This window comes from Strix aluco, chromosome 3 (genome assembly GCF_031877795.1).
Source record: "Strix aluco isolate bStrAlu1 chromosome 3, bStrAlu1.hap1, whole genome shotgun sequence".
Classification (NCBI taxonomy): domain Eukaryota; kingdom Metazoa; phylum Chordata; class Aves; order Strigiformes; family Strigidae; genus Strix; species Strix aluco.
Genome location: NC_133933.1, coordinates 12,079,240 through 12,099,817, shown reverse-complemented (window position 1 = coordinate 12,099,817; position 20,578 = coordinate 12,079,240). Strand labels below are relative to the sequence as shown.

At 37.9% G+C, this 20,578-nt stretch overlaps 1 protein-coding gene across 14 annotated transcripts in view; it reads left to right on the top strand.

The window, feature by feature from the left end:
- The window catches only part of MAP4K3 (mitogen-activated protein kinase kinase kinase kinase 3), an 82,230-nt gene that overhangs the window by 45,869 nt on the left and 15,783 nt on the right, over positions 1–20,578 (top strand). For 11 of the 14 annotated variants that reach the window (XR_012622373.1, XR_012622374.1, XR_012622372.1 and 8 more), the window contains 11 exons: positions 1,089–1,147; positions 2,329–2,367; positions 2,669–2,722; positions 6,430–6,472; positions 7,483–7,645; positions 8,638–8,747; positions 10,517–10,558; positions 13,610–13,694; positions 15,729–15,808; positions 18,480–18,540; positions 18,627–18,744. Coding sequence is in view for 11 of the 14 variants with exons in the window: in XM_074817420.1 (XP_074673521.1) it covers positions 1,089–1,147; positions 2,329–2,367; positions 2,669–2,722; positions 6,430–6,472; positions 7,483–7,645; positions 8,638–8,747; positions 10,517–10,558; positions 13,610–13,694; positions 15,729–15,808; positions 18,480–18,540; positions 18,627–18,744 (854 nt within the window). In the remaining 3 variants the exon portion in view is untranslated. The remainder of the gene's footprint in view (positions 1–1,088; positions 1,148–2,328; positions 2,368–2,668; positions 2,723–6,429; positions 6,473–7,482; positions 7,646–8,637; positions 8,748–10,516; positions 10,559–13,609; positions 13,695–15,728; positions 15,809–18,479; positions 18,541–18,626; positions 18,745–20,578) is intronic. The other 3 variants (XM_074817418.1, XM_074817415.1, XM_074817414.1) reach the window with 2 other exon arrangements.

Below are 20,578 nucleotides of genomic sequence, written 5' to 3'. Positions count from 1 at the left end.
GTCTAATCCAAGTTTATTGCTCTCATAGCTTGGATATCTGGGCATCTTTCTGAAGGATGGCATGCTTTTGATAGGGGTTGTAGCTGAAAGAGGCCTGTTTGACAGAAGAGGTTGGGAAACCTTTAAAATGTTTCCTGGAAAGGAGCAACATAGCTCCATTTATCACTAACTTAGGTGATTGATACCTTATTTGTCCTGGCGAATACACTTGGTAATGTGGGAGCAAATTTATGCTCAGATTTTTCCTGTTGTGATTCACCTAAAATAAAAAAAATACCCTGCAATTATAGCATTATCCTCCTGGTAGATGCAGATTTGATGGTACTTCAGTATGGTCCCTGTATTCCCATTAATGCATTAAATTCATATGCCATATGGTGTCTATTGAATAATAGTGTTGGAGGCCTATTGCCAGTTTTTTTAAGTAGCCCTTGCTCCATGCTTGCTTGAGTGCTTGACTTTGCTGTTGGTACTGTATTTTTCTTTTTGATACAAAAGGTGATATTAAAATATACATGAGAACATATATAGTTATCGTTAAAATACATATTGCTATAACCAGATCTATAAAAGCACTTTTACTGTCCTCTCTGCTTATTTATTTAATGTCCCCATGTGCTAAAGGCTTTTCAGACTCTCTGCCAGAACTACTCCCCATCTGAAATGAATATTACAGTGTGCCACTGAGGGATGGCTGGTTTTTCTGCGGGGACTGGTAGATCACAAGTTGTTGTTTGGTGGAGGTTTTTTTGTTGTTTTGTGGGGGGTTTTTTTACTTAATATTTTTGTTGTTGTCTTGTTTCCTTTTCTGCAGCCAACTTTATTTGAGCAAAGGATCTGTGTGTCCAGGGAAGGGGCTATGGTCAGAGTTTTAAAAGGAATTAGAGATGCAGCAAACTGGCAGACAGGAGATTTTTGGGTGCAGTGGCCCTGAGAGTGGTGTTAGGGGCCAGGAAGGCCAGAGGAATGAGCTTGTTTGGTAGCTCAAGTGTGGCAAAAACCACTTGATAACAGCAGCATGACACAGGGCATGTGTTTGATGCTCACCTGCTAGTGTTAAAGATTGGTTCTGTTTTATCTATTTGTAGGATCTACAACTAGAATATGGTCATGGTCCTCAGTGTGGTTACTTCTTGGGTGCAAATAAGTGAGTAAGCAATAGCATTTTCTTTTAATTCATTCAAGACTGTTTTAGTATAAAAATCACAACTGTGTGTTAAACACATTAGCTGAAACAGATGTAGTAAAATGTCGAGCTTGTTTGTATCAATTACAGTTCCAAAATCACTATTTATTTCTAAAATAATAGTAATTCCAATGATATAGAATTACAGCACTTTTCAGTATTTGAGGCTGTGTTGACCATATAGTGTCTATGGGGCTGTAAGCTTCCTTTTAAGAGCAGTTATCTTGGCCTGCTTGTTAACAAAATAGTTCTGCATGACAGGTCCCATAGAGCACAATTTTACCCCATCTAGGAACTACCAGTGCTGCTCTTTGACATTGCTTTATGCCCTTCTTCATGTTGTAGGGCACTAGGAACACTCAATTATAGATGCTTTAAAAAAATAAAATTTACCTGTCTCAGCAAAGTCTTTTGACTTCATGTTCATACACTTAATAATTTTGTTGTACTAATCATATGAAAGTTTTCCATGTAATTATTCCCTTTCACCCAATTTCTTAATTACATTTATGCATGTCAGAATTAGGATGCCTAGCTTTGCTTTGCTAAATTAAATCATGTTTTAAAAATGCACAAAATCTAAGCATAGAACATGATATTTTTAGGCAATCTTTTAGTTGGAAAAAATACAAATACTGATATTCTCCAAAATCTTTTTGTCACTCATTCCTGTGTTTTGCCTGCTATTTGTCCCTGTCTGTTTTCAGACAAAGGACACAAAAATGAAGACGTTCAGAATGTTACACAAATTAACTAGGGAAGAATGAATTTATTCCAATAGTAGTTTAATCCTCTTGTCAGTCTGATTTTTTTTTTTATGATTATGATTTTCTTGGATGGTGTGGGTTTGTCCTAAATTGGATCAGGTTAAGACAGTCCTTGTTTTACTGTACAAGGAACAAGGATTACTGCATTTAATAGCAGTACATAAATAATCGCATATGAACGTGTGTTGTGTATTAAAAAAAAAGGCAGCTATGTTCATTCGTATGTGGATGTTTGATGTATGTTCTGAAAGTCAGCTGAAATAACATGCTTTGGATTATTTACTGATCGAATCATAGGAGCATTTGCCCTGACTTTTGATAATTAAGTTTTGTGCCACAATTAAACTGTGTTCTTATTCTTATTTAATGCTGAAGGAGTCTCTTAAAATCAGTAGAAGAAGAACTGCATCAGCGGTAATTCTATTCTTTTTGTTTTTTCCCATCTTGTGTGTTTCAAAGTAATTTGTGCATTGATTTCTTATGTCTGTCACAACTAGTTCTTGTTTGTCCCTGTGCTTGCTGAGAGGATATGGGAAAGGCTTAGTTGTCTGGATTGCAGCTGTGCTTTAAAGAATAATAATAATGATGATAAAAAGCTAAGAGACAGTAAAATTCTGTAAAAGAGGTAGTAGCCCTTGAGCTCAGAATTTTTCACAGTAGCCAAGGTAATTTTAGTACAACTCACTCAGCAATAGTACCTTGTTCATTTTCTTAGGGGACATGTGGCACATTTAGAAGATGATGATGATGCAGATGATGACACTAAACAGTAAGTCCTTTCTTCTTGTAAAAATAAATCAATATATATAAAAACTGATTTTTTGAATAGGTAAAAATTTTTTAAAAAGTTTAATCATGTTCTGTCTCTAATAGCTCAGGATTCTTTTTCTTCTATAGCAATTTTAAAGATAGGCATTTAATGTTGTTCCTAGATTACATCACCAGAAGTTTTTTTATTTTGCAGATAAACCTGTGATAAATTAGGGGTAAAAAAATCTTGTTCCTGGCTTGATACAGTGGTCCTTTTATCTTCTACTAATGAACAAAATCTTGGTGTAGTTACATTTAGCCAGTAATTCATCTGACCCTGGTCCTGGTGTCTTCTTTAGAAGTGATGACTGTATATTAAAATAAATCTCATTAAAAATACATAAAATATATACTTAACTGTCTTCTCTAGATGATTGAGTTTGTTCTGTCCACATTCTCAGCTAGGAGGATGCTTGTATGGGTGTGTGATTTTGGAACAGAGCTGCATCCCTTACCACAGAGAGAGCAAGATTATGTGACTGCAAAAGCAGTATCAATAGGCATGTGTTAAACTAATTATGCTCATACTAATTTCCACTGGTATAAGTATTCTTGGGGGCTCTTTTTGATTGACAGGTGAGAGATGAAAAAATTTAAAATGCACAGCCAGTATGTGGAATTCTACATTCCCAAATAAATCCGATGTAAAGACCAAAAAGAAAGATGCCATTGAGACAGAATTTCTGTTGACTTTCTGTTAATGGATAATTTTGAAACCTGCTGCTTCGTACCAGAAACCTGTAAAACATCTGTTAGCTGTTGTTGGCATCTATCCCTTACAGAGAACCAAATATCTCTGTTTTTTTTCTTGAGTTATCTTACTGCTGTTCTTTTATGACAAAGGCAGTGTTTTTTATCACTGTACTGAGCATGTGGGACAGCCCCCTTCAAGAAGGGTAGAGCTACTGATAGTGTCTGATGTCAGCTGGATGACAAGTACATTAAAATTGCATTGTTTAACGATGAACGTCTCAAAACACAAATATAGTTGCTGTTCAACATGAGTGATATTTATAGAAGAAAAACTATTTTTAGTCAGTTTTTAGCAGGCTTTATTCCCTTGTTAATTCCTTAAGAAAGTCTTCATATTTCATTATTAAGTGTTTGTTTAAATGCATGATTGATTACACAGTTCATCGATAATATGATAATACGATAATATGAAGTTCCTGTGTCTTGTCTTTGAGAGGAAGAGGTTGATAATGCTATTCGTTGATTTGCTCCCCTGCAAAGCTGAGAACCCACTTTGCTCATATCTGGATAGACCTTGGTAATGACTCGGGCTTCCTGCACTGCAGGACGTAATGGTCCCCTATAGCTCCATAACTGCCAGCTCCACTCTGATGGCCTTCAGCGAAGATGCTCTGAATATCTGCACTGATGCAAACCAGCTCAGCTTGGTTCCTCCATCCGTACTAATCTCTGGATGTTTTTTGTGTACAGTGCTCTATCCATTTTTGCTTAATGTTTCTTTCCCCCCCCTCCATTTCTTCCTCTGTTTGCAGCCAGTATCATCAACTTCAGTAATGTTCCAGGGCTTGGAACCTTGGATCCCTGCTGTCTTGAAGTGCTTGCGCCGATTTCTTTGTCCAGTGCTTTGAGATCCTTGTTCCTTGCACGAGCTCCATCAGAACTTTCAAACAGCACTGGCTTTAGCTGTTTTTGTCGCTGTTATGTTTCTGTGGATTTTCTTTTTCAGGTTAAACAAGAAAGACTCTGATAGCTTCTGGAGAGGTTCCAATTTGTCTGACGCTAAGGACAGTCACCAGTGCTTTTCCAAAAATGCCCTGGTGTTTTTTGCTTCTTCCTGTATTTCATCCTAGGTACTCTTGCCCTACAAAGAGGGCCTGACAATTTCCTGCAAGCACAGGGGTAAGCCTTGAATGCCTCAACCTTGGATCAGACAGATTCTGCATCTGTGCCTTTCCTCTTGGTATTTGCTTGAGCCCAAAGCTCTGATGCAATATGTTGGTTCATCAGCTCAGTCTTGGATGTCTTTCTCTGGAGCCCACTGAAGATTCAAGGCTTCTGTTTGATTTCTATTCTGTGAGATGGAGCTGCAGTTGAAGAGCACATGTGACACCAGTCACTTCTCCCTTCAGATCCAGAACAAAAACAATAAAGCAGCTGTACACCATCCAGTCCAAACTGATGCCACTGCATGACTCTGAAGCTGGGTGACTCATAACAGCAGAGAATCCACACGCTTCAGAGAACAATGTAAAATTCTCTCTCTTTGTTCAATAATTCTGATTGTTTTGATATTTCTTTTTCTCTTCTGTGCAGCACAGCTGATGATGCTTAAACTTCTTGGTTATGGAAGCTGGGAAAGCAGAAATTACCGTGGCACTGCCCTGTGCAATCAGCAGTGACAAACAGCAGTAAACCTTGCTGTTGAAACCAGGACAGACAGTCTGTCACATTTGTGTCAAGTTGTTGGCTTTTTTGTTACGTTTTGTTACGTTTGGTTGACCAATAACATATGTGATAGCTGCCTGAGATGCAGGGAAGAATGTGAAAGAAAATACAAATGGAGCTTGGACACACATGACTGAGGACATAAGCTTGGTCCCATGTTATGAAAAGAAGATAATTTCCAACACCATAGCCACTGAATTGCACAGCACAGAGTAACCCATTCTCAGAAGTCCCCTTCCAACTTCTCTGAAATAAAAGCAACTGATAAGATGCCAGGACAGAAACTCCTGAAAAGAATGAAGCAAAGCAGACAAGTTGTTGATCCGTAAACCAGTAAACAGATATCATACTACTTGATTTTTTTTCCCCAAACTTTGGAACATAATTTAAAAACAAGGAAGATATTGTGCACAAATGTCAAGTTTTCACAGCTGTATTCCTGATTTATTTAATGGAAACAATTTTCTGTTCAAAAATATTGGGAAACAGGACAGTGTAAGAGTTTCTAAAAACATAAATTTAGGAATTTAAAATTTTTTTTAAAAATGCAGCATATTCTTTAAAACACAGAACCATCAGAGGAAGAATGCTCCTCATGCTTCAGCTTTCCTGTTTCCTGCTGATATCTTGTACTGTTGAGCCAAGCTATTGAATTGTTCTCATGTTAAAAAGCTCCCTTTCCCAAGATTTCTGTGAAAAAAGAAACTCGTGGAAGAAAAAAAACCCAGAACAAGCCAGACAGTAGGCTAGCTGTCCATTGCAGATGGGTTTTGCTTTCAGGTGTAAGGCTGTTCTTCAGAAGTCGGTGGTAAATTTTTCAAGGAATGGTATTCATCAGTTTTCTTCTAACTCCCCTTTGCCCTGTGTACCTACAGATAGCCCTTTAGGAAAGCTCACTGATACCCTAAATCTTTCTTCTCTCAACAGAGTAAATACCAGGCCTGCTCTGCATCTCCCTACTTTTTTTCTGCACAAGTATGTGCATCTTCAGCAAATCAGTTCATGTCACTTTGTGCTCTCTGGGGAGGTTCTGTGATACTTGAGTTTTTGGATAATAGCTATGGTATGCACAGCAATAACAAAATGTTTGAAAGTATTCATGATAAAGTTACTTGGATATAATAGTGCTGTTGACAAGGTAATGGTGTTTATTCATATGGCATTTATAAAATCCTGTGTCCTCTTGAACACTGCAATAAGAGGTTCAAAGAGCTACACTGGATAACAATCTGTTTCTTTTCTTTGTAGTGCCACTATGAAACCTAAAGTGCCACCTCCTTTACCACCAAAGGTAAGTGAGGGGGATTTTGTTGCCCAGAATAAAAGGGTACTTTAAATAAATAAACAAATGCAGAAGAGTCTAAATGACTATACAGATGGTTCTCTCACTTGAGCCATGACTTGAAGACTTGAATCAAGTTTTAAGACAAGGGTATATCCAGGGGGTTGACCTAAATATACATTTGTAGCCTTTAATTGCAAATCTGCACAAACTCTTGCACTGTAGGGTATTTGTCAGTGTGAAAGTGCTGTTTCTGACTAATTGCACTTCTGATACTTCAGAAGGAATAAATTGGGTAGTTAAAAAAATTGTGCCACAAATAATTTTTAATTAAGAGCTGCCAAATAAAGTATCTGCTTGCTAACTTCTGATGTCTGAATGGTGATCTTCAGAGGCCTGCCTGGATCAGATTAGGTTTTGCATGCTGCCACTTGAAGAGTAAGTGAATCGTTTCCCACTGAAGTTACCTTAATATGAGCAAAAAGAAAAAACAATTTACTTTTTTTTTTTTTGGTCTGATTGTTAGTTCCCCAGGCAAAACCTGCAGGTTTCATTACTTACTCTCCTGCACAGACTATCTTTGCATAACTGAGAAAGATTTTACAAGCAGATTTAGCGCAGCCAATGTCTAAACAATGTTGCCCTTTGTGGTTGCATTCCCTATTTGGGATTCACTACACAAAGGTCTGACCCTATCATTGAATGTTCACTAGTTTCTACTTAAATGTCTTGGTTATCTGTAGTCATAAACAGCAACATTTCCACATGCCAAATAATGGTTTTGAATTTCTCCTTTGTCAGTAACAAAGTTTTCCTTATTGATATGCATTTCCTTCTAGATTGGTTTTTGAAATGAATTTGCATGGCAGAACATGTTTCTTTATCAATTGACTTACGAAAATTCCAAGATCCAAATATTGCATGTGCTGTTTTTTTCTTACTGAGAAGTGAGGGTACTGAGAGTGGAGGGTACTTTTAATCTTTTAAAATTATGTTTTTATTATTACTCTGTGTTTCAGCCTAAATCCATCTTTATCTCCCAAGAAACTCATTGTTCTGAAAATGATAATCAAGCAACAATCAAGAGATGCCCAACATCAGAGAGTCCAGCAAAATCTGCATCTCATGTTCCACCCAGACCACCACCTCCTCGGTTACCTCCACAGAAATCTAATGCTTTAGGTAATAAGAGTGACACCAAGAAGTATACAAATATTTCTTAAATAATCTAATGTGATTTTATTTCTACGTCCTCACCTCTGCACACATTAAAACACACTATGGTAGTTTTTCTGTGGTGGGCAAGTTACAGAAAGTGCTTGAAAGCCAAAATGCATGAAGAAAGCATGCTTAAACTCTTACGAGGGTCAAATGTACCTTCTAGAAAATGTCACTGACACAATTCGTGCTGATGCCATTGGTGACACAGTTGCTTTTCTAAACAGACTTATACTGTAGTGTATCAGGATTGTCATAGGGAATAAAAAAGTTTTCCTGTATGTAGATTTTAGATTCTGGCACTGTGTGTCAACTGCTGTTGTCATTTGACATGTCAAGAATAGAGTTTTGCTTTCAAAGTTTGCTTTTATATGTAATGACCTGGGTTGGGTAGTATAGCAGGTAATTGTGTCTATTTACTGTTTGCTCAGGCTGTTCATTTTATGCTTTTGTTAAGGTCTGATGCTTTGAGAGTTGTCCTGGACTGGCTTGTTTTAAGCAAGCTTAATGTCTGACTCTTAATTGATATCTTGCTAGCTCTTCCTTGCTACATATTTAGTACTGCAGCTGATGTGTTACAGATTTGGCTTGTAGTGCTTAAGCATCCAGTGCTAAGAAATGTCTTAAGGCTACTTATAAAGAGTTGATAATTGAAGCATTAGCTATAGCCAAGTTTTTCTTTAGATATGTTAAATACCTTTTTTCCTCATAACCATGACTTCTTTATATGCCCACATTAGATTTGTCATATTAATTAGCAAAAGCCATGGACTGAGATTGAATGTGGCTCTGTAGATGGTTCTATGTGCACATGTAGAAACAAGTATGCTTTAAAATAAATTAGGGTATTGGAACGTTTTCTGACATAAGTGGAAATTTTGGCCCTTCAGAATTTTTTTTAGGCTAGACTACTGTTCAAGGGAGAAGAACACATTTTTAAATACAAATCTTTCTAGGTAATGGAGTCACTTCTGTACAATTAAATGGTGAAAGAGAGGGATCACCACATCAGCAGAACGAAGCTAGAGACACTAATTTTTCAAGGAAAGAAAAGAAGGAAATACTGGTAGGTATTTAAGCTTCTAGGTGTTATTTTAAAGTTTTCTCAACTGTTTTACATGCACAATGAAAAGGAGCGGGCACACTCTTTAGTATAGAAATTATGCTGGATGGCATCTTGTTTACTTTGAATCAAAGCATGGTTTTGCTAGTTTGTCTAACAGTCTTCAGCTGAAGTTTGAGTTGGTATTTAATTTTCATTAGAAGCTAACATAATCATGGATATACAAGATTCATTTGCTTGTATTCACATACTTGAGAGACAAGTAATGAGAGTGAGATCCTGTGAGAGAGCTGTAATGTGTTGTACTGAGCAATGACTAAGCAAATAAGGACATTAAGGAATATGCTGCCACCTGATGGCTTGCTGGAGGATTTGGCTGGCCCTGGAAAAGGAGCTGAATCAGGGCTGTTCCCAAATGAGTCCTTCTGTCCCAGATGTAGGCATACTGACTTCTTGCTGTTCAGGAGAAAAAAGATGGAAATACGGAGACTGATCATCCAGATCTGCAAGCTGTTTTCCTACTGGCCTTTGGAGCTCTGGGTTTCAGGGTTTAGCAGCTTGGTTTTACTGTCAGACTTAAGCTACACGTACTGATAGGAAGTTGCAGTCATGGAGGGAATGTTTTACACCACGTGTAATCTGATCCAGCCATGAGCTGAGGAAAGGGAATATTCCTGCATCCCTTTCTCCTCCTCCAAGTGAGTTTTTCCATCAAAGCAGCAAATGGCTTCCAGAGTGGTCACTATTACTGTGATGCAAAAGCGAAAGTGGGAATGTGAGACAGGAGAGAGTGGGACACCTGTAGTTAGATCAGATTAAATGTAACATGAAACTGCACTCTTTGGGGGCTTCTTCTAAGGATGAGGTTGTAAATGTCACTTTTTTAAGAGAAGTGAAGAGGAAATAGAGCAGATACTGTATGCGGTTTTGTTTTAAGGAATACTGGAAATACTTAGGAAAGTATGACTTCCTGAACTGCTTTGAATTTGGCATTTGAAATTGTGTGTTTGAAGTTTCCTGTGTTACCTGTTAAATACATGTCTCCAGAAGCATGTTGTTGCTAGGAGAAATTGATACTGACACAGGAAAGTGGGTCTAGTGTTGATTGATAGTTTAACGCTGCTTGTAATATTGAGCAGTTGCTGCAGCATTGCTTAAACTCTGTATTGCTGGATGTAGCATTCTTTCAGGCATCATTGTAATGTGAAAATGTTGCACAATAGGCTATGCAGATATTCAGTGAGGAGATATTAGGGAATCATAGTAGAGATTTAAATGAAAGAAAATTATACTGGTAGTTTGTGGTGTGTCATCACTAGAGACCCGTGGTTAGCAAACTCATACAGAATTATAGAAGTGTTGGTTGGAAGGGAGGTCTCTAACCTAACCTCATGCTTAAAAATGGGACTGTAGCCAAAGCTCAGCCGTGGCTTTCAGATCTACTACATGTGGCACTGGGCACAGCGGAGTGTCCAAGCAGATGCCTAGTGCCTTCTATTTAGTGTAGTGTGGAAATATACAACATTTATTGTCTTAGAAAATCTGTAGGAAGTGTTTTGTATCTATTTCTTATATAGATATAAGTATTGCCTTTTTATTTTCTCCTAATATATTTATTCGCAAATATTTGACAAGTGCTTTTAACAGTATTATAAAAAAAGTTTTTTAGACTTGTATTTTGGTTGTATGCTGTGGTGTGGGGAGAGAATATGTATGTTCATGCATATGTGTGCATGTAAGTGTAAACATACTTTTTAACTTTCATTTTCTAGAAACCAATTAGTAATGGCCTTCCTCCCACACCTAAAGTACACGTGAGTATTACTGAGCCATACAAATACATGTTGTAAGCAAGACATGTTTTCTTACTAAAACTGAGAGAGTACATTTTTTGAATGTTTGTAGTATTTTTTTAAAAAATTACAAAACCCAGTATCTCTTAGAAATGTTAAGCCACAGGTATGGTATTTCAGAAATCGCCCTTGATTTTGTGCTCTTGAAGTAAATTTTGGAAGGTTTTTGTTTGCTTGCTTTGTTAAAAAATGGATGAGAGTTCTGTGACTTTAGTCACAGAAGTTCTTTCAGCGTACTGAAGGTACTTACTGATCTGAGGAGCTGATACCTATCAGGATAGCTGATACCTATCAGGAACTGCAAATAGCTCAAATGAATGTTGTTTTTATACTTTGCAGCTCTACATTTCAAAACTTCTGAAGATAGGATTTATAGATGCCTTATGCCTGGATGTAACTGTTACAGACATCTCTGTGCATAAAGCAAACTAGAATTTCATTGCAATATCTATGTGGACTTGTCAGTGTGCTTTTAGCCAGCACTGTGATTAGAAGAGCCAGTCTTTCCTTCTTGACAGTTTGTTACTGCCCTCACCACTCTCCTCCTCATGTGCTGGAGCATGCATTGTAGTTGTGCTGTGCACCAAATGGGGAATTCATCTGATTTTTAAACTAACCTTTTTGATACATTATTTCTAAGCCAGATCAGTTTCTCATCTTTAGATAAGAAAAGAGAATTGCTACAAGGATGTGTAAGTGCAGAATTGTTCCAGATCTCTGAATTCCTGTTATGTTTAGCATCATTTATTGAGGTGAATCCTGTTTCAATAAACTAAATATTAAACTAAATGCATGGCTAGGAGTGCATAGTTTAAACTAGTGGATGACTGAAATTTGGAAGCACTCCAGGCACTCTTAGTTGCCTGTGACTCTAGAGATTTTGTTCAACTTTCTTAATAACCCAGTCTGGTAGCGTGTTTTTTCCCTGCTATTTTAGATGGCTTGCAGCACAGGGAGACCTGTTAGATCCTACCAATGAGGGATCCTGCTTGCTGAAATTCGCCCAAGACTTAAATGCCTCTATGGCAGTGGTCAGATCAAACAGCCTTGCTTCAACCTTTTATTTCATGTTTATGGGTTTTTTTCCCCAGTAGCAACTCAGTTTAGTGATTTATCTGATTCTCAGCTGTATTCTTGAGATTTGTTTGGTATTTAGAGATGATACCCTCAAGCTCCATTTACCCTTCCAAGGTATTTGCAGCAGCATCTTGGCTCTGCAGGCTTCCTGGAGATCAGGGCTGAGAATGGCCAGAGGAGAGTGATCAGTCTCTTCTGATTTCCATCTCCTCCTTTCTTACCCAACATCACTAGAGAGCTCAACTAGGTCTTAGCAGTGAGCACAGCTTCCCTCCTCAGTGCAGCATCTCTCTTCAGTGCTTGGAAAGGGTCAAGGAGAGTTGCATAGCTGGTTACACAGCAGCAGCAGAAACACCAGTATTCTAGGAGATCAGTGCTTCAAGTGTCATCTGGTGTGTTTTCTATTGAGTGTCTTTCAGTGCCCTGTGCACTTGGGAAGAGGCTTCCATAAAACCACCCCAAAAATCCCTTTATTGTTTTTCTTTATATCATCCCTCCTTCAGACCCCTTGCTGCCAAGGAATTTGACAACACTGAAGTTGTCGGTACCTTGAGGTCACTCTGTATCAGTATCTTCTTATGTTCCTGCCTCACATATATCTTTTATTGCTTCTGTTCTTATGCCTACAGAAGGATCATCTCATTGTCTAGCAAGCAGCCAGCTCCCTGCCTTGGTACTCACGCTTCTGCAGCGGTGCTAGCAGTGCTGAAGTCCTTCCCCTTGTCTTTGTCCAATGGGGTCTTAAATGTTTTGCTGATTACCTTAATGAATATGATTCTTCCTTCACATAAGTATATATGGACAAACTCAGACTTCATTATAGTGATGTGAAGGGTCTAATTTCTGCTGCTTTTCATTTTAAAGGGTTAATGATGAAGTTCTTATTAAACTAAACTATGTTTAGAAGTTACTGAAATGTGTGCAGACTTTCTTATTCGGCATCAGGTTAATAAAAAAAGTTTGTCTAAATGTTAAGACAGGAGCTATTTGGTTAATTCAGTTTATAGATCGATAATAATTCATAAAGTATTAATATAAAGTGAAAATATAGCCATTCTGTAGCTTTGTGTAAATGTGATACCTGCTTATATTCAGGATGGCAACCCTTACCTATGACTGGTTCTTATGTTTGACCATAATCTGATAAATGGTAACATTTCACTTTACTAATTGTTGTTTACTATTGTGTCATTCCTTTTCATCTACAATACTGTCGATCAGCTCTGTTCCTTAACAAAGTAGGATGGGTAATTGTTACGTTGATGTTTGAGGGCAAAGGAGGAAGCCGTGGCGTTTGCTTTTCTGTCATCTTGAAGCAGATTTACAAAGTATTCTTATAAATGCCTACAAATGTTTGCGCTTCACTAGCAGGAAAATAGATTAATTATATTATACTATGTAAGACAATAGTCAAACTGAGTTTATTACGGTTATGCTGAACAGGGAGTGGGATCTTCTACCAGATGTTTTCCTTTGGAAAGCAATCAATTTTGAAAATAAATTAATTCAAAACAACTAATAGAGAATCTGAGACTAAGATTTTGATAGTTGCATGACCTAGAGTTTTATTTTAAATGTGTAAAATACAGCAAGAGTAAAGTTTCTCTGCTGAGACTTTTCTAAAGTCAGAAGATTCAGGAACCTTTTTCAGGTTTGTCATCTTTGTAGTAAGTTTGTGCTCAGACTGTTAATTTAAGAGCTAATTCCAAAATGCTAGTTCTGGTATGTTTGTTCAGAATGGTCTTATGCATAAAGGAAAAATCATTTAAAAAAAAAAAAATCCCTTTGTCAACTTGTCTGGATAAGGTTATTTTCCACATGGCAAATGAAACTACTCTTAAAATTTTCTTACTATTTTAAGTAAAAATAATTCTATTAGAAATGTCACGTTTTAATTTTCCATATGTATATTTTTAATTGTTTTTACTTCTACAGATGGGTGCTTGCTTTTCAAAGGTTTTCAATGGCTGTCCATTAAAAATCCATTGTGCAACATCATGGATAAATCCAGATACAAGAGGTATTATATTATGTGTATTTTACCCATTTTGTACTCTCCTCAGTTTTCAAGAGTACTTAAATGACCAAGACTATTCCTTTTAAAATAAGCATATTATAAAATAGGCTTATTCACAGAATCACAGAATCATCTAGGTTGGAAAAGACCTTTAAGATCATCTAGTCCAACCATTAACCTAACACAGAATGTTCCCAACTACACCATATCCCTAAGTGCTATGTCAACTCTACTCTTAAACACCTCCAGGGATGGGGACTCCACCACCTCCCTGGGCAGCCCATTCCAATGCCTAACAACCCGTTCTGTAAAGAAATGCTTCCTAATATCTACTCTAAACCTTCCCTGGCACAACTTGAGGCCATTCCCTCTTGTCCTATCACTCATTACTTGGTTAAAGAGACTCATCCCCAGCTCTCTGCAACCTCCTTTCAGGTAGTTGTAGAGGGCGATGAGGTCTCCCCTCAGCCTCCTCTTCTCCAGACTAAACAACCCCAGTTCCCTCAGCCGCTCCTCGTACGACATGTGCTCCAGACCCTTCACCAGCTTTGTTGCCCTTCTCTGGACACGCTTGAGTAATTCAATGTCCTTTTCGTAGTGAGGGGCCCAAAACTGAACCCAGTAATCTAGGTGTGGCCTCACCAGTGCCGAGTCCAGGGGTAAGATCACTTCCCTGTCCCTGCTGGCCACGCTATTTCTGATACAAGCCAGGATGCCATTGGCCTTCTTGGCCACCTGGGCACACTGCTGGCTCATGTTCAGCCGGCTGTCAATCAACCCCCCCAGGTCCCTCTCTGACTGGCAGCTCTCCAGCCACTCCTCCCCAAGCCTGTGGCGCTGCTGGGGGTTGTTGTGGCCCAAGTGCAGCACCCGGCATTTGGCCTTATTGAAACTCCTACAGTTGGCCTTAGCCCATTGCTCCAGCCTGTCCAGGTCTCTCTGCAGAGCCCTCCCTACCCTCGAGCAGCTCAACACTCCCACCCAACTTGGTGTCATCTGCAAACTTACTGAGGGTGCACTCGATCCCCTCGTCTAGATCATCAATAAAGATGTTAAACTTCATATAAGCAGAAGTTCTTTAATTATGCCACTGCTGTCTGAAGTTGAATGTTGTTTTTTAAATTATGTTAAGATATATGGGGCACAGTTTTCAGCTTTGATTAAATATAATAAATTATGTATTAAAGGTAAAAAAACCATATTTTTTCGGTTTTGATTCAAGACTCTTCTCAACATTTCAGTCCAAAAGATGCCAACCCTAATCTATTTTTTTTAAAATCTGACTTCTGGGGGTCCTAGTTGAGATCGATGTCTTTATCGTTCAGTTGATTTTTTTTTTTTTTTTCTGCCCCAAAATCTTTCTGGTCCTACAGGTTTCTGCAATTCTCTTTATTTTTGCTTACATTTTAGTGTTTTATTATATAGTCTGATGAAAATGATAATTGCTAACATTGTACTTGCATTGCCTGCAATTTCACCTTTTGATTTAAGGCATGCTACTGAGCCAGTAAGCAAGAAAATACTTAAGTTTTTTAGAAACTGAAATGACAGAAGTCAGTCTTGCAGTTGACATCTCAATATGAGATTTCTGTTGTGTACACATGCCTAAATGTTTAAGAAGTGAGACACCCCCAGAGTACCGAGAAAACATTCCAGTCAGTACTGTTGTTGAAATACTCCGAAAGAAGTCTATGAACATGTCATATACGGAAATGTCCAAGTAGGATAATCTATACATGACGAAATTATTCACATGTATTCTTACTAATGGTTGTATCCCTGCTGAGTTTTATTCCCATTATTAGTCACAAAAGAATAAGACTGATCTTTCCTAATGTCTTAAAATGGCTCCACTCACAAATTTAAGGTTCCTTAGCAAGATTAATTTTCCATGCTTTTAAACACCATAACTATTACGGGTTGGTTTGTTTCAATGTGTATAATTGTTTTAAGTCTTTTTTTTGTAAAGAGCTGTATACTGTTGTTATAAAACACACCTTCCTTAGATCAGGATTTCTAGATACTTTGTGTTTGCAGATCAGTACTTGATATTTGGTGCAGAAGAAGGTATTTACACACTGAACCTCAATGAACTTCATGAAACATCAATGGAGCAGGTATATTTCTGTTTTGATAACTTGGAAAAAAAAAAATCTTTGTCCCTTTCACCCACTCAGATTAATGTTGTATAATCCTTGTAAAAATTGTCTTTACTACAGTTACATAGGCACTAGCTGTGTATTACCTAGAATTACTGTAAATGTTTATGACTGCGGATAGCTTTCAGTCATATTTAGGTTTTTTGTAGGCTGAAACATGTTGTAAGTAAGAGATATGCATATATCAATGTGTTGAACTTCATCATAGTGCATTGTTCTGCAGTTAAATGATTTGTTAAATAGTGTGGAGTTTCCCTGATACATTTTGGATGAAAGTTTCTGTTTTCTTTAAAGCTTTGTTACAAGATAGAATATTCTGCAACAAACATTGTGTTTCACCTACAGGGAAGCAAGGAGATTCTTTGTACACTATATTTCATTCTTTTGGTCTTAAAAGCAGCTTTGCTGATGAGACTCAGCTTACTTAATCCCAGTTAAAATTGTTTTTGCAGGATCTTATAAATAGTAAATTTTTTGAGGGGATACTGGGGAGGGGGAAATGCCAATTGCAGGCGTTTCTGTATGGTGTCTTCTCCAGCTCTTTTGTTAATCTCTAAGAGGCTTGTTTCCTTTCCTGCCTTCTCCCTAACTTAGGGAGCTATGCATCTGCCATCAAGGTGGAGGAGTTTGCAAAGACAGCCTTCGCACAGTAAGCTGGAGGCACTGGTGTTTGTTCATCTTCTAGGGTCCAGACATAGCTATGTCTGTTGTGTTGAGAAGAAGACCTAGCTAGCTTGCACTGAGCTCCATGTAACTCGTAATCATACTGGTGCTTGAGTTAGCTAGTTTAAACTTAGCTCAGGTACCTCTCAGCTGCTACACTGCAGTGGTGAAACCTACCCTGAGAAATATCACTAATACAACAATTCTTGTAGGCCAGGTAGACCAAGGAAGGTTTTGTTTGGCTTTTGTGTGGTTTTGTTCCTGTTTTTTTAAATTGGTGAGGAGAATAGGTGTAACAAAACTCACGTTCTCATACCCGTCCTTGCTTTCTCTAAGCACAGTTCTGTAGTGCATTGCCTAGTGAGACGAGACTCACTCTAGTGCATTGCCACTTAGAGATGAGAAGAGATGCTTGTAAAAACAGCCAGTCATGTGTGGAACAGAAGGCATGAGTGACAGGTCAATCAACCGGCAGATCTGAAGTATTGCTGTTCTTCTCTAATCCTCAGATCCAAGCCTACTAAGTCACAATATACTTATGCAGCTTCAGAAGATCAAATTTGCTCATCAAATTTGGATATAGCCAGGCTGTTGGATATTACCGTTGGTTTTTCTTACAGTGTGTTTAGGTTATGAGAAGATTTCAGGAATAGAAGGACACCCTCTGTGCTAACCATTCATTACAGCATTATTTATTATATCAGGCAATAGGGCTTTAATAGCATTTTCAAATTCTGTGTTTCACTTCGTTGTTGACTTTCTAGGTCTGATACAATTCAGTGTAAAAGCAGAAGTAGTATCCTTGGTTATTTTTCACTACGTTCCACTTCACTAATAGACAAAGCACAAATAACATACGTTTCTAGGAGTTAGCACACCTTCAAGATTAATCACTTGCTCTTTGGCAGAAAAATTTTTCAACTAATTTACAGATGTCTTCAGATATTTCTAATCAAGCAGCAGTGAGGAGTGGGGTTTTTGGGATTTTTGGTGGGTTTTTTTTATTTGGGGTGTTTTGGGGGTTTTTTTTAAGAGCAAGAGAAATGTCCTCCTGCGTGGTCTGTCTACCCCAATAGTCTGTTTCCTAAAGTGGCAGTAGGAAATGTCCATGAGCTTGGCCACTGTCTACTATCCCTTCTTCTCAGACTCCAGTACAGTCATTAAATCAGGGATGTTGGAGGATCCTTGCCTATTTGCTTTTTGTGTCCATTTATGGGCCTGTTGGGCACGAGTATGTCTAATCCCTAGTTTACGCTGTTGATACTTTCCACCTCCATGACCTGTGTGGCAATAAGCTCCAGAAGTCATGTGAGAGGGGAAAAAAATTACCATGTTTGTTGTAATCTTTTTTTTTAAAGATGTTTTGTTGGTTTCAGCCCCATCTTTCTAGTAATTGTGGGATGTGACAACTAGCCATTTTGCCTTGAGCATTTGTTGCATTCCTTGATCACTTAAGTGAAATGTGTAATCATACGCAGAGGAAGAGTCCCTTCAACTGCCCCAGTTTTAATTGTTTCAAGAGATTTGGACTATCACAGGCCTTAGAATGGCTATGTTTTGTTGACCATTCTTTGTTTACTAAAGTTAATGTTGTTAAGCTTTTCTCCCTTGACAGAGAAAGTTTGGTGGCTTTTAAATTTTTTTTAAAAGTATTGATTGACCTTTATAATGATGTCTTGTGGGCTAATTATAGTATACTTGAAGACCCAAATATAAAATGTGCTAATTGTCTAAATGTTAATGTGTATGTTAAATATAGTGTGTGTGCCTAAGATTTACTCTGAATTAACTTTGGAATCCAGGTAAACATTACTAGGCTTAAGCTAATTTCTGCTACAAAAAGCAAGTCAATATTAGTTTTGTCCTGTTGTCTATGCAGATATTAATTGATCAACTTAATGTGCTCACATTTTGTGTATATCAGATTGAATGCTTTTCTTTCTTTGTTTTTCCTTCCCTTTATCAGCTCTTTCCTCGAAGGTGTACATGGTTATATGTCATGAACAATTGCTTGTTATCAATATCTGGTAAGTTACTGCGCTATCTTTGAGTGGTAGTGCTGGTAAACGTTTGGTTTCGTATTTGAAGGGTGGTTTTGTTTTCTAATTTCCAGGTAAAGCTTCTCAGCTTTATTCCCATAATCTACCAGGACTCTTTGATTATGCAAGACAAATGCAAAAGCTACCAGTTGCTATTCCAGCACATAAACTCCCTGACCGAATACTTCCCAGGTAAATACACGACATCAGATATATCAGAACATCTTAATTCTGAGAGTTCAGGATATGTGAAACTCTGGGAATACCAACTAATGTGGAGCTCTGTTCACAAATTGCCATGAATAACTCATCTGGACATTAATCAGAGGGTAGACCCCTAAATTTACATGAATCAAGATGTGAATATACTCTTATTAAAGAAATGGGGTTTGGTACATCTTCCCTTCTTGTCATGAAACATCTTTCTGGGCATAGCTCTTTTTGGGTATGGTAAATCCTGGTTGTACTTGATACTAAACAAAATCTAGGGTCAGTATTGTACCTGTGATATTTCAGGCAAGTAGAAATTGCGATCTTACATTAGTTACTCTGGGCACTATCTTTGCATTCTATTAAAAAAGTGGGAATGTGTAATCTCTTACCGAAAAGGAAATGGGCTCGTGTTATTTTGAAAGCAGAGAAGAACAGAACGGGAGTACAGATTTGACATTCATTATTGGCTAGTCATTTTTTGCAGGCCAGTGTAGAAGGTACTTTTGTCCCCAGATGCCTGCAGCACATTGTGCATGCGGTCCCTCAAACTTTATATACTAACAAGAACATATAAAATTCCAGAGATTGGGTACAGTGCTGGCTGCCAAAGAAGCCTTGGGAGCCTTTTCAAATCCAAGAGGAGGTGGTAGTAATGCTAACCTAGTTTGCAGAGAAACCTTTGATTCTTAAAGTGCATAGGAAATCACTGGTTCTTCTCATATAACAGGCTTTCTGTTAGGAAATTGTATTATAGAAGACCTGATTCTCTGCTACCTTTGGTTCTATTAACAGCCTATTAACATTTAATTCTGGTATTCAGGAAAGGCTTCTTGTTCAGCCATCTGTGAACATAATGGTGCAACACTTGTCTGAAAATTGTATTCTTCCTAGAAGCTAAATTCTAATTACCTAAGAGATAATTTGTGTTTGAATTATTGTCTTCTGTGTGCCTCCACCACCGTTCTGCTCCTCTCTCTTCCAAATTAACTTGGCCTGAGATTCTGGCTTGAGGAGTGCATCAGCGGTGGACTAATAACCATAACTGTCATAAGGATCATGTGAGGAAAACCTTGAGACTACATTCAGCATGGAATGAAACCTCACCTAAGTTGCAGAAGGCTCAGAAAATTTCTTGTCTGGTCATGTCACTTCCCAAGAAAAATGCAGCGCAACCTGAATGTGCAAGTGCCAAGCCAGTTATTCAAAGGCAGAAGAGATTCATTTATATAATCCATTTTGCTGTTTTATCCCTTCTTGTAAGGCATAAGGGTAGTAACATTTAGCCAGGCAGAAGTAGTACATTTGAAGTATGTAGAAGAGCATAATTTTTTGTCCTACCAGATCACAAACTATTCTTCACCAAGTTCCTGGATAGCATGATGATGAGTGCTACATGAAAAATGTAGATATGTTAAAAGCAGTTTTTGGTAGAGAAAATGCAAAGCAAAATAGAATTCAGTTATTTGTGAGGTTTGTATATTCATCTGTGAAATGGTCTAAGCTCAATTTATGATACTTGGTAGGCAGACACTCAGTGCCAGAAAATACATCTGTGATAAGTCTCCTTTCCAGCTTCTTTCCCTTGAGTGTCCTTGAGCAGTTACTTTCAAACCTTCCATGACTACTTCCAACCAAAATTTGTGACCAATACTCAGTTTTCATGCTGCTCAGTCCTGCTGCATTATCAGTCACTTCTGACAGCTTCATTTGAAATGCTATGGAAGTATTTTCCCAATTCATAGCTTTGACTGCAGCGTCTATCTGTCTATTGCTCCACTTATTCTCATCTATTCTACAGTACCAAACTATTTTT